Source organism: Amphiura filiformis, chromosome 3 (assembly GCF_039555335.1).
Source record: "Amphiura filiformis chromosome 3, Afil_fr2py, whole genome shotgun sequence".
NCBI lineage: Eukaryota > Metazoa > Echinodermata > Ophiuroidea > Amphilepidida > Amphiuridae > Amphiura > Amphiura filiformis.
Genome location: NC_092630.1, coordinates 79,124,977 through 79,150,514, shown reverse-complemented (window position 1 = coordinate 79,150,514; position 25,538 = coordinate 79,124,977). Strand labels below are relative to the sequence as shown.

Genomic DNA, 25,538 nt, shown 5'->3' with positions numbered 1-25,538 from the left:
GTTCATGTGTTAAAGGTCCCCTGAAGATAAAAACATTCTGCGTATTAAACTTTTCGAAATATTAAGTTTTTTCTTAATATCTCAAAAACAGTTTTGATGGAGTTGGGCCCTTTTTCCACTCAGGTATTCAATTGACAAGACGAAAATACATTTTGTCGGTCGGTCAGGGCAGGCTTTGGTATTGAAAAGCAAAAGAGTTCAGATACTTTCTACAAAACATAGAGGGGGATGCCATTTAGAAACAATTTCTTTGGTCGAGTTGACATAGGTCGGACAGGGTTTGTTATACTGAAAAAGATGCAACACAGAGGGAGGGATGCCATTAGAAACAATCCCAGCTTTCCTAATAAGTTTTTGTTGTAAGCTGGTTTGTCAAAATGTTGTCCCGTTTTCTTGTAACAAAGAAAAGTGATCGCAGCGTACAACAAATTAAAGTGTTAAATACAGTACTATAAATTGGGGCACCCAAGTTGCTGTGGGTAATTGTTTACATCTCAAAAAAAGTAACTAAACCCCCCTTAAATAATGGCCAATATTCAAAAACGGGCTATTGTATTACAAATCTGTAAAATGCGTTGGAAGCAGAATTTATTTCTGCGCATTTTGACACCTCATTTGATACGATAGTCCAGAAAACAATAAAACACCGGTCCAGATTTAAAAGTTGCACTTACAGCAATACAAAAACACTCAGCTATCATTACACAGATTTCCTTCCATTATTAATACAAATCAATAGAATTTACTGCAACTTTCAAATCTTGGGTTACATTGATTTAAATGTACGCTGTGACATCAATATTTAGTCAATTGCTACAAATGAGGTGTCACAATGTGCAGATATAAATTCTGCTTCCAACGTATTTAAAGATTTGTAATACAATCGCTCGTTTTTTAATAATGCCCGTTATTTAAGGGGGGTTAGTTACTTTTTTTTTAGATGTTTATATATCCCTGTAGACAGCCAAATCCGTTAATTTATAAATCGGAGTCACTGAGTTTCTGATATTTATATGGAATCAATTTAATACAAATCTTGCAAATTATGTTTAGGTTTTCACACAACCAATGGTGGTACTGGTGATGCGGCAATGGCTGGTCAACCGGACTATGATGCCCAAGTGGCTGGCGATCAGACAGTAACATTCCTTGCAGGCGAAACATCAAAAACGGCAACTGTAACTATAAATGATGACACCATCGGAGAACCAATTGAAAATTTCGATATCACCATAAATCATAATACCGGTACTTGGGTGCCATTCGTCTCGGTTACTGTCGCCGGTGGGGAGACAGCTAACATATGCATCATGGACAACGAACGTAAGTCAATATTAGAACACGGGGTCCCACTCTTTAGAACAACCTCGATAACATACGGTACAATAAAACTTTCAAATTGAGTGAAACACTTCGGCAAAAAATAATAATTATCTCTCAAACACACAGATGCGTCAGTAGGATTGTTGATAAGATTAATTGAATTTTGTTGACAAATCCAAAAATAATTTACTCACTGAATTGAGCTTTCGCCACCCAAGCTCATGGCTTGATTACAAGTGATCTGGCCTGGGCGGACTGGTGGTTTTAGGCGGCCGTGGCAAACTTATTAAGACCGGCCCTATTACTCAAATAGAGCGCAGGGAGCGAAGCGAGCGTAGCGACTAGCGCATGGGGTCCAGGCAGTGGCGTAGCTAGGGGTGGGCAGGGTGGGCGGCTCGCCCACCCTGGAAAAATCTGGGGGGAAATTTTGGAGCGAGAAGGGAAAAAAGAGAAAGGAAAGGGGGAAAGAAAAAAGAAAAGAAGGGAAAAAGAAGGGGAAAAGAAAGGAAAGAAGAGGAAAGAAAGGAAAAAAGAAAGAAGGGGAAAGGAAAGAAGAGAAAAGAAAGAGGGAATGGGGAAAGAAAGGGTCAAGAGGGAAGGAAAAGCAACAGAGAGGAAACCTGAATAATTAAAAAAAAAGAAGAGGGAAATGAAAACACAAAAGGGAAGCCTAAGAGGGATGAGGGAAGGAATGGGGAAAGGGGAACGAAAGAGGGAAAAAACAACTTGCATGTTTATTGTGGGGAAGCAATTCATGCACCGGGGAACCGGCCCGGGGAAGGAGTGTAAGAAATGGGAAGAAATTGAAAAATATGAAGAAGGACAGGGAATTTAAGGAAGTGATTTGAGGGGAAGTAAATTAAGTGAGTGTAATGTAAGGGTGAAGGAATTAGACAAAGGGGAAGAAATTGAAGAATATGAAGAAGACGGAAAGAGAAAGAATGGAAACTTGGGAACATAAAGGGGGTCATAGTACTACACCCCTGCCCAAATTTGTGCCCATTTTTGCATTTTTCTTAAAAATTATAGCGCATTGGGGACAAGTAAGATATGTATATTATAGGGGCAAGGAGTACAACTACTGCACTGTAAATTGTATTTCAGCACAGACAACAGTTGTGGGGTTACAGTGAAAAATGAGGGAAAACCAATATCTGATCAATAAATAAATAACTGCTTGATTTGAGTTGCTGAATTTTCAGTACAGCAGTTGTAGTCCTTGCCCCTATAATATGCATATCTTACTTGTCGCCAATGTGCTATAATGTTTGAGAAAAATGCAAAAATAGGCATAAAATTGCCCAGGGGTGTAGTACCCCCTTAATGGAAGGGGGAAGGAATGCGAGAAAGGGGAAGAAATTGAAGAATATAAAGAATAAGGAAAGAGAACGAATGGGAGAAGGGGGAAATAATTTAAGTGAATGTAATAGTGAATGTAACAACTTGTTAAATCAACTCAAGAATATCAATAATATTGTTTTATTGTATTGTTCTTACATTATAATTCTAAAAACAAAACAAAAAATTTTTCACATAAAAACGTTACAAATGTATGCAAGGAGGCTTCTCCTCATGGTATAAAAATGCCCCCCAAACCCATGAGCTTCCAGGGGCTTCGCCCCCTGGACCCCCACCAGGGACCCTAAAACGGGCCTTTTCAGATAATTCTAAAATCAAAACTTTACATTTTTACATGCCAACATTTTCACGTAAAAACGTTACAAATGTATGCAAGGAGGCTTCTCCTCATGGTATAAAAATTCCCAAAACCCATGCGCTTCCGGGGCCTTCGCCCCCTGGACCCCCACCAAGGGCCCTAAAGCGGGTCCCTGGACCCCACGCCAGTTGTCGCTTAATCGCTCTATTTATTTATTAACTTGGGGGAACATTTTGGAGCCTTGCCCACCCTGGCAAAGAGGTCTGGCTACGCCCCTGGGTCCAGGGGCCCGCGTAAGGCCCCTGGTAGGGTCCAGGGCAAAGCCCCTGGTGGGAATCCAGGGCGAAGCCCCGGACAACTAAGGGTTTTAGCTATTCTAGGGGGTCAGGAACCCCGGATTTGACAACGATTTCTGAAGCCAAATTCCATTTGTACAGACTTGAAATATTCTTTATCCATTGTCACTCACTTGCAATAATCAAGATCAAACCAACATTTGTTTTATGTTTTGACTCATTTGCACAGTAGAATTAGGCCTACATCTTTGCAGAACTGTGTTATCATATCATGAGTATATTCAATCATTAAAAGGCAAATGCTAAACATTGTTTAGGCCTACTGGGTAAAGGTTAATAGCAACTTTTTTAAACTATTGCGATTTGGTAGTTCACAGCATCTAGCGAATGGTAGTGAGCTTTGGCAAAAATTGCATTGATCATTTCATAGCGGGCGTGATAAAACTCCACAGTGGCGTAGATTTGTTTTTGACATTGGGGTTGGAAAAATATTCTTGAAATAGCACCTTTTGGCGACATTATAAGTTTATTGTACAAATGCGCGTGAAGCGCACAGACATTTTTGGCATATTGAAGCTAAATTGGTGATGATGCAGTGGAATAAAGTCGCGCGAAGCGTGAAAAAATTGACACTTTTTAGGCTAAAATGGCCAAATATGAGATTGATTTGGTCAGAAACTCACATAGGCCTACAGGTGTCATCATGGGGGCTTGTATGGACCATCCCCTTTTAAAATACTGGGGGGGATTTGATCCCCCATCCCCCGGGATCTACGCCTATGAGTTGAAACATCAAAAGGGAAAGAAATTGGTTTGAGTATTGAACTGAGTAATGTGGCTGTAAGTATTATGTAATGTAATCCCTGCATTACAAGGAGCACCCCAGCCCAGAGGTTTTCGAATGATGGTCTAGCTATGCTAGTTTTGATAGCTGATGGTGGTCCAAAGGGCCAAAGGCCTGGAGGGGGGCACTCACTAAAAATGAGTGAAGCGATGTGCGTGCAGTGCGGCCACAACCCACATTAACCCCCATTTTTCAACTCCCTCTCACTCAATGACCACTTTTTTATTTTTTATTTTACTGAATTACTGAACTCCGAGTCCTCACTCAATGACCCCTATTTTTTCTTTTCCCATTTTGACGACTTTTGAAAAACAATTATCAAAAATTTGTCAACTTTTATATTTTGACCCAAATTTTGTCCCAGTCTAACTGAAAGAACCCCCTTTTGAGGCCTCCTTACTGAATGACCCCCTTGGTTATATGGCGTCGAAGCTCTCACCAAAAGACCCCTATCATGCCTATAGCATGTAGTTTCAAACTGGTGTCCCATTTCCGCACATCCCCGTCACTTCGAAAGTCGAGTGCCTGTAGGCCTATCAGCCCCTATTTCTACAGGCCTTAGGCCCTATCACTATGCAGACAAACAGCGGGCACACTGTGTAGGCCCTTATATTACTCATCCCCTTCAATGATCCCCCTCCTTTCTTCTCTTTTCCTTTCTTTCTCCTATGTCTGCCTATATTCGCTACTTGCACGGTTCCGCCATTATGCACTATGTGCGGGAGAGCCTCGAACTGGCAGCATACATGAAAGGAAGAATTATGTAACCTTACACAGAACGTTATGACTAGTTCAATTCCCATTCATGTATGCTGCCAGTTCGAGGCTCTCCCCGCACATAGTGCATAATGGCGGAACCGTGCAAGTAGCGAATACCAAATGCTCATATTGGCCCTAGCCTCATTCCGCAGCCGCAATGAAATACTAATATTCCATTGACAGCCAGCCCAATATTTTGCTGTTGGCTTAAAATTTAAATTTTTACTGTATCGCATCTAGAGCATTGGCCTTTTGCTGTGTATACGGTCTAGAGAGGCGATTCAAAAGGCCATTTGTAGGTGATGCCGCGACGGTGTACTAGTGACCGGCCTATAATAGCTTAGTGTTAGGGCCTATACCTTAAGCCCTAGGGCCTATGTCTTAGGCCTTACGCCTTCGGCTCTCGGACCTATGCCTCGGGCCCTAGGGCCTATATATGTCTTAAGATACTCCTTCCCCATTCTCTCCCCTTTTCTTCTATATATTTTCCCTTTCTTTCTCCTCTTTTCCTTTTCTCTCTTTTTCTTTTTCCCCCCTTCTCCTTTCTTTTCCTTTTTCTTTCTTTTTCTCTCCTTTTTGAGCAACCGGCCCTGAGCGGCCCAGAACCAAGCGGCCCATGTGGCGATCGCCACAACGCCACAGTGGCCAGTCCGCCCCTGCAGACTGGCCACTTGCATTTCCCGCGGTGTTTGACACAATCTCACTCCTCGAGATCAAAGTTTGTTTCAGCAGTGGATCATACGTGACTGAGAGCGAAAGCCGTCATCGCGGGTCCGACACAAGAAAGACGTCTTAGAAACCAGCGAAGCGGTATACGAAATCCCCGGCAAAGGCTGTGATAATCCTATATGGGTGATAGGCTACAGGAAGACAATTCCGCGTTCGGATAAAAGAACACGAAAAAGACCGAAGCAGTAAAAGACACACCAGGTAAATAGGAAAGCTTCAACATCCAAACAACATAAGTCCGCGATCACAGATCACGTCCCCGGGGGGGGGCACTTCAATATGAAATGGATATAGGTGTAGGGCTGCCACTTTCGCACTAAGGGCATTCGGTGAGAGCAAAATGTAAAAATATGGGGTCATTGGGTGAGAGCATGATTTTTGCCATTCGGTGAGAGCAAATGTAAAAAATATGGGGTCATTGGGTGAGAACATTACTTTTTTTTAATTGAAATTTTTGGGTGAAAGCCGAAACAGCGCCACAAAAACCTCGAAAATCAAATTTCTAGTTCGAAATGGCTTCAAATTTTATTGTTTTTTTTCAAAATAAGTAACAAAATCAGTGATAAATGAAAGTTGCTGTTCAAATTGAACTTGGAAGGGTCTTTGGGTGACAGATTAAATGGAAAAATAGGGGGTCTTCGGGTGACAGAGCATGTGTTCGTAAAAAAATATGGGGTCTTTGGGTGACAGCGATGCTGAAAAAGGGGGTCTTAACAGCCCTACATACGCGTCACCTCCAAAGTTGGAGTGCCCCCCGGGATCACGTCGCACAAGAAAATTATGTTATAAACTGGGGCTGGCATATTAGACAAAGACTCAAATGCCACATCAAGAAGAATCAGAGAAGATATTCAGATTCGTAAGAAGGGGCCAAAGCAATCAACCGCGATGACGGCTCTTTTTCTCTCAGTCACGTATATGATCCACTACTAAACCAAACTTTGATCCCGAGGAGTGAGATTGTATCCCGGGATTGCATCCAAACACTGCGGGAAATGCATGTGACCAGATCACCTGTGATCAAACGATCAGCCTGGATGACGAAAGCTCAAGTCAGTGACTAAATAAGTTTTGGAATTGTAAAACAAAAATTAAATTAATAATTGATATCTCTCATTAGGGTTTAGGATGTACGGTGTGAAGAGAAAAACAATTCAGGCCATTGCAAGAACATACTTAATCCAACCTTTTCAAAACGCCTAACGATGAATTGGAAGTATAGATTTCACATAATTTTCACCGAATATTGATACAGTTAATTTTACTTATATTTTGATACCATTTTATATTTATTTTTAATTTTTTATAACAAATGAATGGTGATGTAATTGCTATCTGAAAAGGGTCGATGATATCACTACACACACTGCTATTGATCCATAAAAAACTTTCCATTGCAGATTATAGAACTGATTTATAGTCCAGTTGCAAAATATTTTGTTTTCATATTTCGTGCAGGTTTTGTGATTAAGCTTGGAACCAAGTTATAACTCTACTGAAGACCTTTAATTACCATAAAAACTTTGGTTGCAAAAAAGCACCTTGCTCCAAAGAAGTTGATCAGATTTTGTTCAAAACCACATCAAAATCTCCGTCAGGTCAAAACAATTCAGAAGAAGTATAGTCTATTGTTCTCGAGTTATAAGCAAAAAGGGCTCCATAAACCTATACTCCGATTTTAACCAAAATAGTCTCAAATCAAAAACAGTTCGACTTAAGAATAGTTTGAACCATCTAGAATGTATTGTTATACATGTAACATCGCCAAATAGGTCAAGGTCAATACAGTCCAATGGGTATTTTGGTCAAATGCTGTTTAAACCATACAACAGTATTCCTCTGGTATTAAGGGAGGGGTAATGGGCAGGAACCTGGTTTGGATTCCAGAGGGAGTGTGCCTGCAAGAGACACAGCCATCAGAAAAGGAATAGCCCAGATCGCGCGCCAAATAAGATAGCAGTTCAGAAATTTATACTTTTCCCAGCCTTGAAAAAAATTAGGCAGAGCTGGGAACCGAACCCGGGACCTCGCGGTTCTGAAACTCAATGCATTACCACTAAGCCAAATAGCTATTTGCTGTGAGAACTTTGATAGTAGTCCTTGATATCGCTGAATAGAATAAATCAATACTGATATTTATCTAATGTACGATGTTATTCAAATGTCAGTAAATAATAAATAAATAGACATAGGACCCGTAAATAAATAAATAAATACATAATGCAGAATGCAGTTAGTATTTTAGTTACTAAATTCCAAACATTCTATTATTTATAATTTTCTGCTATACACGCAAAGGAGCTGTGCATTTAATATCCGCGCCTAATCAATAATGGGTATTTACTACATAGTCAAACTGGTGTGTACCCTGGCGGATTATCCATTGACCAGCTTCTAAACCAATAAGTCTTTTATCTGTATGCTTTATAACCATGATAACAGATTAAGAGTCTGTAACAAGTTCGGTCATTGGCGGCTTGCTAATCGGTTCTGGCATTATACAAAGAGCAGCACCAATCACAGCACATGATTGATAATGGGCAACCCACGTATCCATAATAGTATAGTTTAGGCGCTGACGCAAGTTTTCATGCGGGAAATATGAACACATTCTCGCTAGTCGTACCCTTTTTCGAGATATTGATACGGCGCTAAAGGCTACGGCTTTTACATGTCACAGCGACGAACCTTATAAACAGAGGTAAGTTATCATCTTGTTACAAGGAATTCAAAGTAATTTTATCATCAATAGATCCACATAGAGGAATACGACATATATCGTGAGCCAATCTGCATTTTGTTGCCTGCAAAAGCCGACGATCAGGTAAAATTTCTAAAAGCAGCGTGACTAGATATTTGCGTTAATTTCATGATACGTTTAAAACGCATTGAAAACGCCAAATTGCAGACATAAAATATATAATATTACTAAATCACCCAAGCAGATGGTAACGTAGGTATGTGGAAAAGTACTGCAATAACAATAACAAACTATGTGCCCAAAGAGTTGTCTTTGGCATGTCGCTTTTTTTTGAAATATCACCAAAAATATCAAATTTTGGGAAAACGCCCCAAAATTTAAAACAAACACGAACCTTCCAAAATAAATATATATTAGCACTCGGCGGCCCACTGACTACCTGCCGCTGCGATTTGGGGGTAACTCGTTGCTTCCCCTCTCCAGATACCTGTACTTCAAGTTCGCCCACACCCCACCGCCTTAATGATTCATAAAAAGTACAGATTGGCCTATCTGTGACCTATAGTTCTCGAGTTTAAGCAAAAAGGTTAAAGGTCATATCCTCTCACCAGGTTACTTATATAATGATACATCCTAGATGGGACAAACTATTCTTTATTTAAATTAGTATTAAAATCATACAATTAGAGACCATTTTTCATGAAAATCGGAACGTTTGAAAGATTTTGACTTCTGTGGAGCCCAAAATGCGACCTTTGACCTTTTTGGTCCATACATCTCAGATAAGTCAAACAATACTTGTTTCTGAATCATTATAATCAGAGCAATACTTTATAAAAAGATCTGATCAATTTGGAAATTTGACCCCTGTATGACCGTAACTCTCTTCTGAGCAAGGTACATTTTTGACATCGATGTTTTTCCGTTTCTTTAAGGTCAGATTATAACACAAACACTGATTCTGGACATTCAAAGTGTGTGGTTTTCAAAGGTTATAACTGGTACATGTATAAAAAAACCACTTACATTATACAATATTATTTATTTTATTTGTGTAATATTTAAGCGTTCTGCGTTTATATTTATCAATGTATTTTATTTGTTTTTTCTCTTCAATATGTTGTGGTGAAATTCGACTATGTGAAAAGCACTGCCAACCATAACAACGAAGAAACAATGAAGTAACAATAATTGGGAATGATAATTAATTTGTTAATTAGTTTGTATTAATTTAATTTATTATTATTTATTTAAGCATTTAAGCGTTTAATTAATTGATTACTTTATTTGCATAATTGATATATCTATCAGCTGCGTTCCGAATCTTCTCAACGGACTCAACGTGGCCAGCACCTTACATGGGGTTAGAAACTAATGGAGAGATAGACGTGACAGTTGAAAATGTTGGTTCCACAACGATTGGGGGCACTGTCAGTAAGTATAATTATGTTTATAACACCACTCTTGTCTTATTCTACACTAAGCTTAAACTAAACTAAACTAAACTAAACTAAACTAAACTAAACTAAACTATAAACTAAACTAAACTAAACTAAACTAAACTAAACTAAACTATAAACTAAACTAAACTAAACTAAACTAAACTACATTATCTACACTGTACTAGTACACTACCCTAGGCCATGCTACGCTACGCTACACTGCGCTACATTATGCTACACTACACTACATTGTACTACGATATACTACACTACACTATACTACGCTGCCGAAACTACTTCTGATCGATGGAAATTTGTTGATGATCTCACCTTGGCAGAGATCACTAACACTGAAGCCAGACAAAATCAAAGCACCAAATGCTTGAACACCATCTAGATGCTTTAGATTATTGGTGCAAGGTCAACGATGTGCTGCCAAAGCCAGCCAAATGTCATGTTTTGCATGTACATTTTTTGAAAAATCCTGTCCAACTCCCACAACTTTCTCTAGGTGGTGTGATCCTTCAGGATGTCGATCACATGAAGTTACTTGGTCTGGATATTCAAAATAATCTGTGTTGGGACATACAAAATACAAACATGATATATCGTGCGAGTAGACGTTTATTCGTGCTCTATGCTCTTCGTAAACATGCTGCTTCGGTTGAGGATATGCTGGCCATTTTTCAGACCTATGTCCGACCCATTTTGGAATATGCTTGTGCAGTTTGGCATCCCAGCGCTTACTAAAAACCAAAGCCACCAGATCGAAAGGATTCAAAAACGCACTTGCAAAATTATCCTCGGCAATGACTATCAGGACAACGTGACTGCTCTTCGTGAGCTTAACATCAACAGTCTTGCCAACCGTAGGGAAGATCTGGTCGTGAAGTTTGGCCAGCAGGTCCTCAACTCTGAAAGACACCTACTACCAGAGCAGAGATCCATGAAGTATGATCTCCGTCACAGCAGAATGTTTCCTGAACCCTTCTGTAAAACAAACACGTTTCAGAATTCCACCATTCCGTTCATCATCAGTAAACTCAATTTGGAACAGTAGTGTAATCCTATGCGTCTGCTGCAGTGGTAATTTTAAATACCACTGCCAGTAGTGTAATCCTATGCGTCTGCTGCAGTGGTATTTTTAAATACCACTGTATTTTTAAAAACAGGCAGAGGAATTAAAACTCCTCTGCCTGTATCTCTGTTTTTCGTTTTGTTTTTAAGTAAATTGTTGAGTGTATATATATATTTATATTTTTGATATGTAAATTGTATTTTGTAAAGCCGGCGCTTTTCAGCCTATGCTGCCTGTCGGCTATTTGTATACTGTTAAAAAAAACCCCAAAAACACTACATATACTCCCGGGATTATACTGCACTATACCACATTATACTACGCTATGATATACTACACAATATTGCACTACGCTACGCTGCACTACACTACGTACACTACACTTATCGATCATTCGCAAAGTGCAAAGCGGTTGTTGAATGAATAATAACACCACTTCTTGTGTCATAAGTTGTACATTACATTAAACGACAGAACACAGAGCTACACAGCCCTGGCGTACATCCACTGTTGTTCTGAACCATTATTACCGTTCACTCGCAATGTAATGTGCTTAAAGAAGTTGAATGTGCTTGTTTGAGTATCCAAAGAATCGTATAGCTTTCCAGAGACCTTCTTGCACATAGAATAGAATACCATAGTTAATGTAGAAACAAATATCGGCAACAAAATAGGTTTTATTCTTCTCGAGGGGTTTACCGGCTATATATCTGAGAATAAATTCGTATAATACAACCATCAAATTTAATATAAAATAGATACATACTATTGGCCATCAGAGATGTTTTAAATACAAACATTACATCATATGACACCGCTGAAAGGAAAAATATAAAATCACATACAGAGACATTTCTGACACCTCTTGCTTTGGTTCCTAACAACTTTTTCTCCTAGGACTCACAGCATCAGTCGAGACCGATGATACAGCGACAGAGGGATCTGAAGGTGATTTCCTACCTTTCACGACAGATGTAGTATTTGCACAAGGAGACACATCCAAAGTTGTTGCAGTACCTATCATAAATGATACTCTTGTCGAAACTGCCGAGACTTTCACGTTAACTTTAATGTCTGCTACTGGTGATACTACTCACATAGTTGGCACAGAAGATGTTGCCAGATTAACAATAAACGATGATGATGGTGAGTACCCGTACCATTATTATCTGAAAGACCATATTATTCAAACAAACTGGATGGGGATGTTCGTGAAAAGAATGAATATGAAAAGTGTAGTGTTTGTGTTCCTTGGCTTACTTTACTTGCAAGGATAAATATCCAAATTGAAACTCAGAAACGCAAGGTGTATGAGGTATGGGTACACACATCACAATGCAAGTTTGACACTGAAAATCCCCGGTGAAAATCACGCTGAAAACCATTTTCACCGTTACTCTAGCCAGTTACAGTACTCTGGGTATATTTAGTGTGGTTATTATCCAGGGATTGTTTTTCATAACAATATCATGTTCCAATACATATTAGTAAGGATGACCAATGAACCATCAACTTGATTAGAACACTCCCATAGACATTCAGGGAGCTCAACTGTGCACTGCTTGCACAGACATTTCTAAATTGAGCTCATTCTTTTATTTTACATAATTTTCTGTAAAAATTGGAGATGTTAATGCCAATTATGTTTTGTAACTATCCTGCAAATTACAGCAACATAACTTATTTGGTTTTCCTGTAAGCGTGAGTCAAAATTGGTCCATCGCAACAATGCGCTTAATTGCCAGTGGCCAAGTACAGCACTGCTCGGAATGGCACAACATATTCAGATCAATAAGATCAGGTGAAAACCTCGACCTACTGAGCTGTAATTTGGCAGAGTTGCCATTATTACCTCTATCATACCCTCTGTAAAAAAAGGTTAAAAAATGGACAAGTAGATCTCGAGTTAAAAATTAAATCACCAGCTTCCCTTTGGAATTTCCATACACCTTTCGAGTCATTTGATGTATTTTTCACCTGATCTCAACCACAAACATTTTCTTATATTTATACCATCTACACTGACTTGCTGCTATACATGCACAGGAGCTGTACTTTTAAAATACGCGCCTAATCAATAATGAGTCTTTCACTCCATTGTTAAAGTACTGTGCTCCCTGTAGCATTATGGAGTGACCAGGTCTTAGAGTGTGATGGTTTTGTAGCAGATGACAGTATTCATTCAAGCCTATCAAGGTCAGTTATTAGCCACTTGTTGAATGGCTGGGCATTATCAGCTATCAAAGAGATACCTTATGCAGCTGCCAATCACAGTAGAGGTTAAACATTTTGTTAAAACCCCAGAAGTGATGTCAGGACAAAGCTGTGCATGTTGGTACTTGATTGTTTGGATTCCTATGTTGAAAATCCCTTGTCGTACATTAGTATTTTTCTTATGTGTAGTGTATAGTGTTGTGGAAAAAAAGTTCACCTGGACTTTTGATTTTGTGCCATTTCGGCTGATTTTTGGCAAATGTTTCTGAAAGCATGATTTCAGTGCCTCGGTTTGAAGAAATAAATAAATGCTATTGACTAGTAAAGTGCCATTTTATAAGAAACCCAGTAGCGTAGTCAGCAGGGGGGGGGGGGGGCAGAGTGCCACCCCTGACAAAAAAAAAGAAAAAAAAGTGCCCTCGGACAAAAAATGAAAGAGAAAATCAAGAGGGCAAAGGAAAAGAAAAAGGGCAAGGAGCCCTTTTCTAGCAAAATTCAGGGCCAAAATAGTGTAAAATACCATTTTTTTCGCGCTACGCGCGCACATCATCCCAATAAGGCCCTTTTCGGGAAGCTCGAAGACATACAGTCGCTATGTAGGCCTATTGTATGATGCAACTGCAATTTTTTCGTCTGTGCCCCCAAAATTTTATTTTGCCCCCCCCGACCAAGAAAGCTGGCTACGCCCCTGAAGAAACCCCTTTGATACTTTCACAATATGCTTGTTTCATGTTTGCATATATATTAAAATAAAGAAATATAAAAAAGTAAATATATGCTTTGCTATTTTTAGACTTTGTCAATTTATTTCGTTCCAATGACCGGTCAGAATGGGAAACTTTGAAAATTCATAATTCGAAAAGTTTTTGACCGATTTTGACCATTTAACCACCAAAACCAAAATACTTCTGCTGATGAGTTCTTTCCAGAAAACAATCTTTTGTTGCAAAAGAGGCAACATGAAATTTTGATGGTCATCCCTAATATTAGTATGATTAGGACTATTTTAGTGGAATTAATAAATGGCCACTCATTTTCAGAAGTGTGGCGGTCCATTTGTCAGTGTATATTTGTGTACCAGTAACTATTAACCATCCGTGGATAAGATCTTTTTCATTCAATTTTAGGAAGTCACTTGAAATAATAAGTATATTTGATGATTTAAGAAGAATACTGTTGTTACTTTTATGTGGGTGCTCCAACACGCAAAGTTGTTGATGAGACGTGCATGTGTTATGATTGAGTTTCTAATTTTTTCGTAACAAAACAAGCAAGTGTGCTTATGTTCGACGATCTCATTAGCAGGCATAAGAATTATTTTGATCATTAATTTCTGTAATTATAGCTACCGTCTCCATGGCTGTATCCACGCAAGACGTTACTGAAAGGGATGGCGAGGTTAAAATCATCATAATGAGAGATTCATCACAATACCTCGCTCGTACTGCTTGGGTTGGTAAGTTTTACTCGTACTGCTTGGGTTGGTAAGTTTTACTCGTACTGCTTGGGTTGGTAAGTTTTCACTTCCTCATCAAGTCCTGTCAATGTCACAGGGCGGATTTACCATTGGGCCAGATCGGCCCGGGCACAGGGCCCCAAAATTCGGGCCCCCACATTTCCACGTGTATCTTCCTTTTAGCCCATGTTTTGGGACAATTGGCCCTTCATATAGCAAAAGTCACCTTCATTTTAGGCTAAACTGTGGAAGTAAAATCGGAACAAAATCCCCCGTCCCCTCTGAATTTTAAGTGCTCTTACCGCCAGACCCGTACGCAGGGGGTGCACCCCCAATTTGCCAAAGAGTACAAAAAGTCCAAAAAATTAAGGTTTTACAGGTTTTTCGTCAAAAAATGTCCCAATCTTGGGAAAAAAAAAGGTCTACTTTTCACCCCCCCCTTGGGAAAAAAAGTTCACTTTTTCAAAATCAGCACCCCCCAAAACAAAATCCTGCGTACGGGCCTATTTACCGCCACTGTCGATTATACGGAAACCAAAACAAAGGCCCCCAAAAAGGTAAATCCAGCCCTGAGCATTTGCACCTCAAAGAGCATTCCGGTTCTGTGCTATACCACAGTCCACAATCATTTTGTTTTGTACTCATACTAGTAGTCATTTAGATCAAATGTATATCCTTCTCGGAATGTCAAAAATATCGCCGGTTTGTTAGGCTTGATCTTGATAATTTAATTTGATAACACTATGGCATAATAGCGTGACAATACTTCGATATTTTCGTGATCCGTTTCATTTCCAGTTATTAACCATGCTAACGTTGGTAAAACGTCTTGTTTAAGAAGTTTTTATCATAATGTTATTTTGTATTATTGTTTTTAAAGACCTTCGGATATTGTTTGGAACTGCCAGCAGCCCTGGTGATTACATTGAGGATGGTGTTGTCAGAGTATACTTCGCTGAAGGAGCAGATTCTACATCAATTGTAATCCCAATCGTAGATGACAGAGAGGTTGAGATGAATGAAGCATTTACTGTCACCATTGTCGATGCAGATAATCCTATACATGCTACGGACACAGTTACTACTGTCAACATTCAAAGCGATGACGGTAAAAACAAAAGGCTGAATGATGAATAAATGACAAAGTCGATAATGGCATTGAAGATGATGATGAGGATGGCGGTGATAAGGATGATGATGTTGATAAAATAACAATAGCAGCAAATATAACATAACTAGTGAAATAATACAAATGATATAAACATCTCAAAAACGTAACTACCACCCTTAAGGGGGTACTACACCCATTGATTTTTTTTTGCATTTTTTTGCATTTTGTGAAGAAATTACAAAAACAAATTGGACAAAGTGGTATGCAAAATGAAGGGGCAAATCTTCTCGTTTTATTGGTGGCATCGGTATCAATGTAGCTTACATGCTTTTAAAGATAGAAGCCAAAAGGAGGTACATCACTGATGATTTAAATTCACTTCATTTTGGAAAGCTTACTATCAACGGATTTCGTTAAAATTTTGGATATGTGTTGCTAACACATTAGGGAAATAAAGTTGATATGTAAAATGGGAATAAGTGGTTCCTGATTTCTTTTATGACTTCATGAACTTGGTGCTCCACAACTATCAAAAAAGGAACTGGTTAAAATGTTTCTATTTTCAATGTTGAGCTATATTTTGTATTTTTTAACTTGCGACATTATTTCACTGAAACTTAATTAAGCCATAGGTAACAGGTTACCACAACCATACTACAGCAATGTTGAAAAGAATTGTATTTCTTGTCACCTATACCACCATATTGGGTAGTTTTCCGTAAGCTTAACTTTTGTGATTTTGGTAACTATTTTATATTTATTTGTGAAATCCATCTCAACTAGGCATTCTAAATTGTACTCACCATTTACATCCCAAGGCATATTAGTATATCCACCTTGCACTTCTCGATATATATCCAGTTAAAGACAGAATATCAAAATTATGCCTCATTATGATATCACAGACTCTCACATGTGTATTCAAAATTGATGCTTAAATTTGACCTGAACCAATTGACCTATAACCTGACATACGGTGACCTAATAGCCTTTTCTCCTCCTAACAACACATTATAGTATTAAATTGACTAATGACTATGCATCCATTGTATAAGTGTTTATTTAATTTATTCAGTGGCGTGATTCAGTGTTATAATTTGCATGCACCACTAGATTTTCTATAGAGAGTATAACAAAGGATTTAATGTATTCTATTTATGTACCCTACTTGAACATGTTGAAAAGAATAAATTATGGTTTGTTATGAAACACAGATCTGAGTTACTAGGATACAGTAAACAAAACATATATAGGGCTAAAATGACTTACTAAAATGGTTTAAAAGCAGTTTGTATGTAGATATATTTTTTAAGTTCAGGACATGAGGTGATGAACATATTTATGTACATCATAAATTTGCATGATGAAAATCAGGGTATTATTCCCCCTTAAATAATGACCATTATTAAAAAACAGGCGATTGTATTACAAATCTGTAAAATGCATTGGAAGTAGAATTTATTCCTGCACATTTTGACACCTCATTTGTAGCAATTGACTAAGTATTGACCTCACAACGTACATTTAAATCAAAGTAACCCAAAATTTGAAAGTTGCAGTAAATTGTATTGATTTTGTATTCGAGCAAAATGAAAGGAAATCTGTGAAATAATATCTGAGTGTGTTTGTATTGTATGTAAGTGCAACTTTCAATTCTGAACCTCACTACAGTAAATTGACCGGTGTTTTAATGTTTTCTGGGCTATCGTATCAAATGAGGCGTCACAATACGCAGAAATAAATTCTGCTTCCAACGTATTTTACAGATTTGTAATTCAATAGCCCCGTTATGATTAATGGCCATTATTTAAGGGGGGGGGTAGTTACCTTTTTTGAGATGTTTAGGTAATTTGCAATAAAACACTTTGATTAACTGTTACAGCTCTTATATGGATTGTACAAACTCCAACTCAAGTAATAGAAGGAGGCATTTTCAATGCAACAGTTATGCGTGAAGGAGGTGATGGTTTCGAGCATTCTGTGCGTAAGTCAACAACATAACAACTGAAGTAATTGCTATTCATATACTAAATCAATGGTAAGGTTGACTTATTCAGGGCCGGATTTACTCTTTTGGGGCCCTGTGCCAGGCCAAAATTCTGAGGCCCCCAAATTCATAGTGACCAAGGTTTGGTTAACAATAGGGGATATACTATAAGATCAATTTTACTAGGATATCAAATTCAAATTTTACTAGGATATTCAAAAAATCAAATTCAGGCAATTGTAGCCAAAAATAAAGGGCCAGTGAGCGCAACATGTTTGCAATTTTAGCATCGTGTTTTCAGGCTAAAAAGAAACATGCACATGGCCACATTGGGGGGGGGGGGCAAATTTTGGGTCCCAATGGTAAATCCGGCCCTGGACTTATTTAATTTCATGGTACAATGCAGTAGTAGACATTTTGAACATTGTGTACTTATGCTGTCTGTGTTACGTACGATTGAGTCCAGCCTATGGTAATGCGTTCCAATTAAGTCCCAGCTTATTATTACATCTTACCAAAATGGTATCTACCATAGGCTACCATTGATCATTAAGCATAATTCCATTTTAACCTGATTAATTAATTCATATTACTCCGTGATGAGGCCAAGGGAGCACTCAATTCCATGAGGATGTGACAATAACACACTTATAACTTGATAGTTACACATAATGTGCCAGAAAGTAAAATATTGGTTTTGAAAGTGATAAAGGGAATTCTCAGGTAGCTTCATGTTGGAATGATGTGATAAGGCTTGTCATCTGGGACCTTCTTCATACCTCAGTACTCGTGAAATAAATTCATGGACATTGATTTTTCCCATCCAGATCTTAACACCAATAGCGATGTTGATGATGCAGCATCTGCTGAGGATGATTTTAAAGCGGTTTCAATGTTAATAACATTTGGTGCTAACGAATACAGCAAGGTGATTCCGATACAAACTTATGAAGACACAGAGATCGAAGACCTGGAGAGCTTCCGTGTTTATATTAGCGAACCCAACGAAGTGATTGATTTGACAAGAGATAGCATTATTGTTGATATCTTAGATGATGATTGTAAGTAGACAGGGCTGCATGGCCGTGGGCTGGAGGGATGCAAATAAAAATACGATACAATCTAGAGACATCATGGACATATCGAAGTTAGGATCTGTTTCTAGAAAACAAAATGCATCTACAAAAAGGCAACCTTTGTCTTTATGTCCTTAGCCTCGGGCTGGTTACCTCTCAGAGCATAGGAATTATGCTCTCTGGAATAATAAAGATATCCAACCACTTTATTTCTTCTTTGGTACAGCCAGTTACGATATGTCACATCCTATGTAGCTTTGGATATATACATGTACATCCATTCAGTCTTTCTCATTCATGTCATTGCTCTTTACTGACGAGAAATGTGAAATAGCACCATGTGCAATATATTTCGTAAGCTCGATATTTACATACATATTGTTTCCGATGCACCGTGATGTTACAATCAAATATAGACCCAAGTTAATTACATCAAACTCTCAGGCTGTCATTTACGAAACGAAATAGGCGATATGAGGGTTGACCCAGAACTTTTGAATGACTCTCGTAGGTCTTCTTTATTGGCTTATCAGTTGCAGTGTTGCAGTATAGATGAGTTGACTTCTGACGTCAATGCCTGGCAGGGTGCGCACGCATCATCACAATTTCCATTTTTTTTTGCCTGGCAGTATGCGCGCGCATCATATTTTGTTCAGGGCTCGTGTTTTTAAAACTCCCGCCACATCATAATAAGGCTATTAAACATTCTAGTGGTTGCACGGAGTTCACACAAGCATATCAATATACGAGTCCCTTCTTGCCTCTGTTGATCAACATTGAGGTCAACTCATCTATATCATGAAAACATAATGTCGAGGAAATAATAAAAAACGATGCCTTTTGGCCATGATCATTGTAACATCGCTAGGCTTTTGCCATGTTTGCAACTCTTTGAATCATTCTTTGTTGCATTTCCACAGCTCTCATTGGGTTTGATCAAATACTGTATGATGTTACCGAAACTACTGGATCTGATACATTTGTACAGGTATCTTTGACTAGAGGAGGCGACTTGTCAAATCCAGTCACTGTTTGTAAGTTATCTTTTTAATATTCTCTAAAACCTTTAACACCATAATGATCGAGACTTGCCCAAGACTTGTAAATGTGACTATCAAAGGAGACACGTTCCCAGTAAAGTCATGACAAGTTATTAGGTATTTCTAGTTCTAGTTTTATCCTCAATTTAAATAAATGATTTACTTCAATTCGATATGTTTTGGAACGCCCAGATAACTTATTTCGTTTTAACAGGCGGCTCTAATGCAATTACTTAAGAAGTGGTTGAATACAAAATTGAGATATCGTCATTCAACACATAGCGCTGCTGGATGAGAACAACTAAAACCCTAAACCTTATTAAAGCAACTACTCCCTATTCTAGAAAAATACAGCACTAAATCTTTGGGATTAAAAAATTATTATCCTGTTTTGCCAAATGAATCTTAATCTTTTATTTAGTTCTAACTGGCAATAAAGGTAAAATTTTAATATTTGGCCAATTTTTGGAAATAAAGGACAAAACATGCGTTTTAGGGTGTTTTTCATAAGTTGTGACAATCAAACCCAAAGACTTTAAAAAAAAAAAAAAAATATTTTCTAATATTTTCCATAACCAATTATGAAAAATAACATTTGAATACTTAGACTTGTGCCAAGTCTTAGAATTTTGTGACTACAATTGTAAGAAAACATGCAATTTCCCTCAAATTATCCAAATATTAAAATTTGACTTTTATTGGAAGTTAGAACTAATCAAAGGATAAGGATTTAGCTATGTTTCATTTGGCAAAAACAGGAAAATATTTTTTTAATTCCAAAAAATTAGTGCTGTATTTTTCTGGAATAGGGACTGCTTCGTGGGAGCTATGCGTTGACGAAATGTCATTTCATTTGTGGTAAAATGACAAGCTTATAAATGCATTTATAAGGATTTAATATGTTTTCTACATCACTAATTGCGATTTATTTTTTTATGCTGTTTTCAATAAAGATTTATCAACAGTGGAAATAAAAGGCGCCCAGGCAGGAAGCGATTTCTCGCCATTGGTCAATATGCCTGTAACATTTCAAGCAAACGCAGCCACAGTTTCTCAAGATATTACTATTGAAGCTGATGGTACACCGGAATTTGATGAAATTTTCCAAGTCATTGTTAGATCGGATACTTCAGGAGGATTAAACGACATTGATCCTAATCGGAGTGCGGCAAATATCTCTGTTTCGGATGATGATAGTATGTAAAGAGTTCATTATTTTATTTTATTCTATCTTGATTTATATTTGGGTGATTTTGTATAAACGATGATGTAGTGAGGAAAAGAAGACCGATAATTGTTTATTCGTGCGACAATGTGTATTTCTTTAGCGGGAATATTGGAATAGGAAACTGTAAGATTTCTCCACGCGAAATTCAAAAATTTCAGAATTGTAAATTTTCATGGCCATATTTGGAATCAGCATGAAAATTGCAGTAAAATGAGTACAAACAAGTCTAGTTCAGCAGTTCTTGAGATAGCTCTTGATTTTTTGAGAAAATATCTCAAAACTTGGGGACTTTTTTTATGTCATTGTATGTTGAATCCTATGGCCAGCACGCAGAGCATTAAGAAAATTATCGAAATAAATTATCAGTGAATGAATGAATGAATGAACGAACGAACGAACGAACGAACGAACGAACGAACGAACGAACGAACGAGCGAGCGAATGAATGAAGGCTCATGTTAAGTAATGTATTATTATTATCATCAGGTGGATCATTTCGATTTGACGATACTGCATACTCAGTGGATGAGGGTGTGGGTATATTTAATGCACGAATCCTACGCCCTGGTGCGACTGCAGGATATGTTACATTGTGTAAGTTTTAAGTCCATTGGCGTTGTATTGTAAAATTTGTTCTTTTTTTAAAATTCTATGTTGTGGTAAATATCCTTTTGCTGACATTTGGAAGACATACACCAACAATATCATGGGCAATGCTATTGGGAGAAATGCGCCGGGCATTAAAGGGGGTAACCCTATTGGTTTTGGATATGGATTGTCTTTAAAATTAAATAATAATATCAAATATGGCCCGCTTTATGCTGCTTTGTGAAAAATGAGAGCATTTTCAGCGTAAATGTGAATAAATAGCCAAATTTGCAATCCAATACCTTGGTATGCGTGAATTGCATTCTGGGCAGGCAAGCAACAAGATCTGACGACAATGTTGCAATGCCCGGCCCGCATTGAACGGAAAATATTTGTTTTTAACTCTTTTTCGTACCGTTTCAGAAAAAAAGGAAACAAAATATATTTCCCTTTGCAACATGTACATTTCAAATGAATATAAAAAAGTTTGGGTTAAAAATGGAGAGGAAAATAAACCCATACCACTACCGGGTTTTGAACCGGGTACCTCTCGGGTAAAAAAGTAATGCGCTAATCCATTGCGCCATACAGGCGATTTAGTAAACAGTGGAAACTTTTTAATTATATACTGTCGCAAGTCTCCTCAGCACTTAGTGTAGTTCGCTTCTTTCACAGAATATGAATGACGCGAAACCAAAGTAGCTGTTGAGGAGACTGATGATTCGTTCATAATTCCCTGCCCAGAAATTCGAAGTAATGTTTAGTATTTACAAAGTGGTAGCCTCTAAAGGCCGCTGTGCTTCATGATTTCTCCGGAAATACATCGACTTGGAGCGTCAAATTTCAGGATAGCAATGAGAAAAATAGTATCTATTATGTGATACCAAAAACTCATCAACAATGAAAAATATCTGGGGGATGATGCTGTCGATCGGGTCACGGACCTTTAATGTCTTTGGATTTACAGACCCGTCTGTGAATTCACAGCTAGGCTGCATTTTAGCTCAGTTTTGTTTCAAAGTGCTTAGTTGCTTGTTGGTTAAACATGTTCTGCGTGCAATAACAATAATTCAGTTCTGCGGGCCCCTAACATAAAGATATTCTCTTTTTTATTGTTAATACTGAAATGCTTGCATGCTTATAAACAAATCATATTTGCCGAATACATGTTGTTTAAATTATAATTCAAATTATAGATTTACTGTGCTAACCCATCTAATTGTTAGATTCAGTTTTACCCATCTAATCCAATTGTAACAGACTACCAGAATTGATACGTATGTGATAATGTGAAATCACAGACCCCATCATAACATCAGGTGTGTGTTTTCACCGACAGGTCTGTCAATTCAGAGGAGTCTGTGAATGCACATCGCCCCAAATTGATCTACGGAGTACGTACGTAGAATTACTGTAAGCAGTGATGGATTTCTGGTTCCTTTTCAAATTCCTCAGTTACAACTATCCATAGGCTTAACAAAATATTACCTATTATTTTATAATTATTTCAGTGGTAACTATATCACCTGCGACAGCTACGTACCCTGAAGATTATCGCCAAGAAGAGGTTCTGGTTGAGTTTGCTCCTGGGCAAGATGAGGCTACAGTGTCCATTGTCATTGTTGCTGACGATGATATTCAGGAAGGAGACGAAACCTTCGTTATGTCTTTGACAGTACAGAGTCAATTTGGAACAGTAGATCCAGATTATGATGAAGCAACCGTCACCATACTGGATAGCACAAGTATGTTTAAACAATAATAATACATTATTATTAGCCTATATGACATTATTATTTAGTATTATTATCAATTACTCTGAGGTATACAAGGTACTGGACACGCGGCCTGGTCATATCTGATGTCCGATAACACCCGATATACAAGATGTTACGAAATCCCCTACCTTAACATTGCCGATTGTCCTTTGACAGATGTAGGAATTCATTTAAGGAACGGTTTTTTATTGAATGCACCAAATTTCATTCGTACATACGCTGGTACCAGTGTTGGATTTGGGAGTGTAAAATAGTTGCTGTTGTTGTATTCAATATCCCAGTATTTCAAAATCGACTGAACAACAACCAAGCACCCGAGTTTTGTAGTTTGGTTTGGTTTAATCAATTGGGCTATTCCAATTGAAATCCATACACCCTCTATGGACGATTTTCATGTTTATCTTTCACATAGGACGTGTTCAAATTGGTTCACTCCAATTGTAGTCTACACTCCCAGTTTAAAGCCACACATTGTTATTCCTCGTTTCCCCGGAAAATGGCAAGACATTAAAATTACTAGGTGTAAATTTCACCTTGAACACAATGGATAGTCTTACAATTAAATAGGATATCTAGGGCACAGAATACGCATTACCATAGGCTACAAAGAAGGATTACAACTAGTCAGTCGCACTTCCACATCTGTTTTTTTTTTATTTATTAAATGAAGACTTTAAGACCATGTCTTCCATAGTGAGTATGGATATGAACTGGAACAGCTCATTATAAATTCATAACCATCTTTCCACAGGTGTGTTTTCATTGAGCACAAATTCACCAACTGTTGTAGAATCGGATCCAGGATATGTTGAAATCACCATACGAAGATCAGGCAGTACCAATACTGACACTTTCGTCTGTGAGTAATAACACTTCATAAAAAAGAAGAAAAAGATGGGAACCTATACCCGTTACCCGTTCTCTGGGTCCGTATAAAAAGATAACGGTACAGGATGTCCTTGAAAGAACTGTATCGTCGGAAACTGATTTTTGGGGTATTTTAATGCATTATAAATCAAAAATAACTAAAGAACCGATAGGGTTGAGGAATATATCAGCTATCACATACTTTTTTAATTTTGACAATTGATCGCTTCGTTTTTGAAGTACAAGAATTTTACGAAACTACCTCATTTTCAGCACGTTCCACGGAGTCAAATATCTATCAATGACAATAGACGCCTCATGCGCTGATGATGTGTAGTGATTAGCACTCCGAATACAGATCATGGATTGATATAAGGTTTGAAAATGAGGGAGTTTCGTAAAATTATTATATTTCACGAACGGTATGGTCAATTGTTAAACTTTAAAAAGTATGTGATAGATGATTTATTCCTCAACCACACCAGTTATTTAGTTATGTTTAGTTGTGGCGTTAACATACCCAAACAATTAAGTTTCGGACGATACAGGACACCTTGTAGCTCATTCAGTGACAAAGCATTGCTATTCTAGAAGGGCCTGTTACAGAGTACAAGAACATTACAAATGGAATAATATTTACATTACATAATGAAATTGATTAATATACAATTATGATTACATAATGAATAGAGTATTTGACTTGGAAGTCATTAGATCAAATCTCTACTTTATCAGGAGTATGAGAACCCAAGAAAAAATATAGATAGCCATGCATTTCATATAAAAGAACATTATGTTTCATTCGCGCAAGCTAAAGAACATTAAACATTCATAAATTATATAAGTCCACAGTAATGAAAATGTTTCAAAAATGTTTAATTCGTGATTTTGTTTGTTGTTCAGCTTTACGAACAGTCGACGGTACAGCAACACATTCCGGTGACTTCCAGGGTTTTAACATCAAAACATTCTCCTTTCCATCTGGGACGGCAGAATTGACGTTCAGAATACCCATTGATGATAATGATTTTGAAGAGGATAAGGAAGAAACGTTCAGTGTATATGTGTTGTCGGAAGGAGGACAAGTGATACAAGACAGCCGTCTGATCATCACAATCATTGATGACGATGGTGAGCATGGATCAGGGCATTTTATTTGGGGATGTGGGCAGACATCTTGAGAATTGTGCTTATTAGTTTGCGTGTAGAGCGATCGTCCAAACTGGTAGTAAGAATATGCTATATTGATTGACTTATTGAAAAAATAAAATCTCAACCAGAACCTATATTCCCACCCATATTACACAAACGTTTTGACTTTCATCCGAGTGAATGTATAGATCTAGGCCCGGCTCAAGCCTTTT

At 37.8% G+C, this 25,538-nt stretch overlaps 1 protein-coding gene across 1 annotated transcript in view; it reads left to right on the top strand.

Moving 5' to 3' along the window:
• Positions 1-25,538, top strand: part of LOC140147524 (uncharacterized) — a 74,764-nt gene that overhangs the window by 42,277 nt on the left and 6,949 nt on the right. The window contains exons 10-22 of the mRNA XM_072169306.1: positions 1,054-1,323; positions 9,621-9,743; positions 11,727-11,975; positions 14,389-14,499; positions 15,380-15,607; positions 17,493-17,594; positions 18,425-18,658; positions 19,594-19,707; positions 20,667-20,909; positions 21,428-21,535; positions 23,041-23,274; positions 24,059-24,166; positions 25,078-25,305. Of these exons, the coding sequence (XP_072025407.1) occupies positions 1,054-1,323; positions 9,621-9,743; positions 11,727-11,975; positions 14,389-14,499; positions 15,380-15,607; positions 17,493-17,594; positions 18,425-18,658; positions 19,594-19,707; positions 20,667-20,909; positions 21,428-21,535; positions 23,041-23,274; positions 24,059-24,166; positions 25,078-25,305 (2,352 nt within the window). The remainder of the gene's footprint in view (positions 1-1,053; positions 1,324-9,620; positions 9,744-11,726; positions 11,976-14,388; positions 14,500-15,379; positions 15,608-17,492; positions 17,595-18,424; positions 18,659-19,593; positions 19,708-20,666; positions 20,910-21,427; positions 21,536-23,040; positions 23,275-24,058; positions 24,167-25,077; positions 25,306-25,538) is intronic.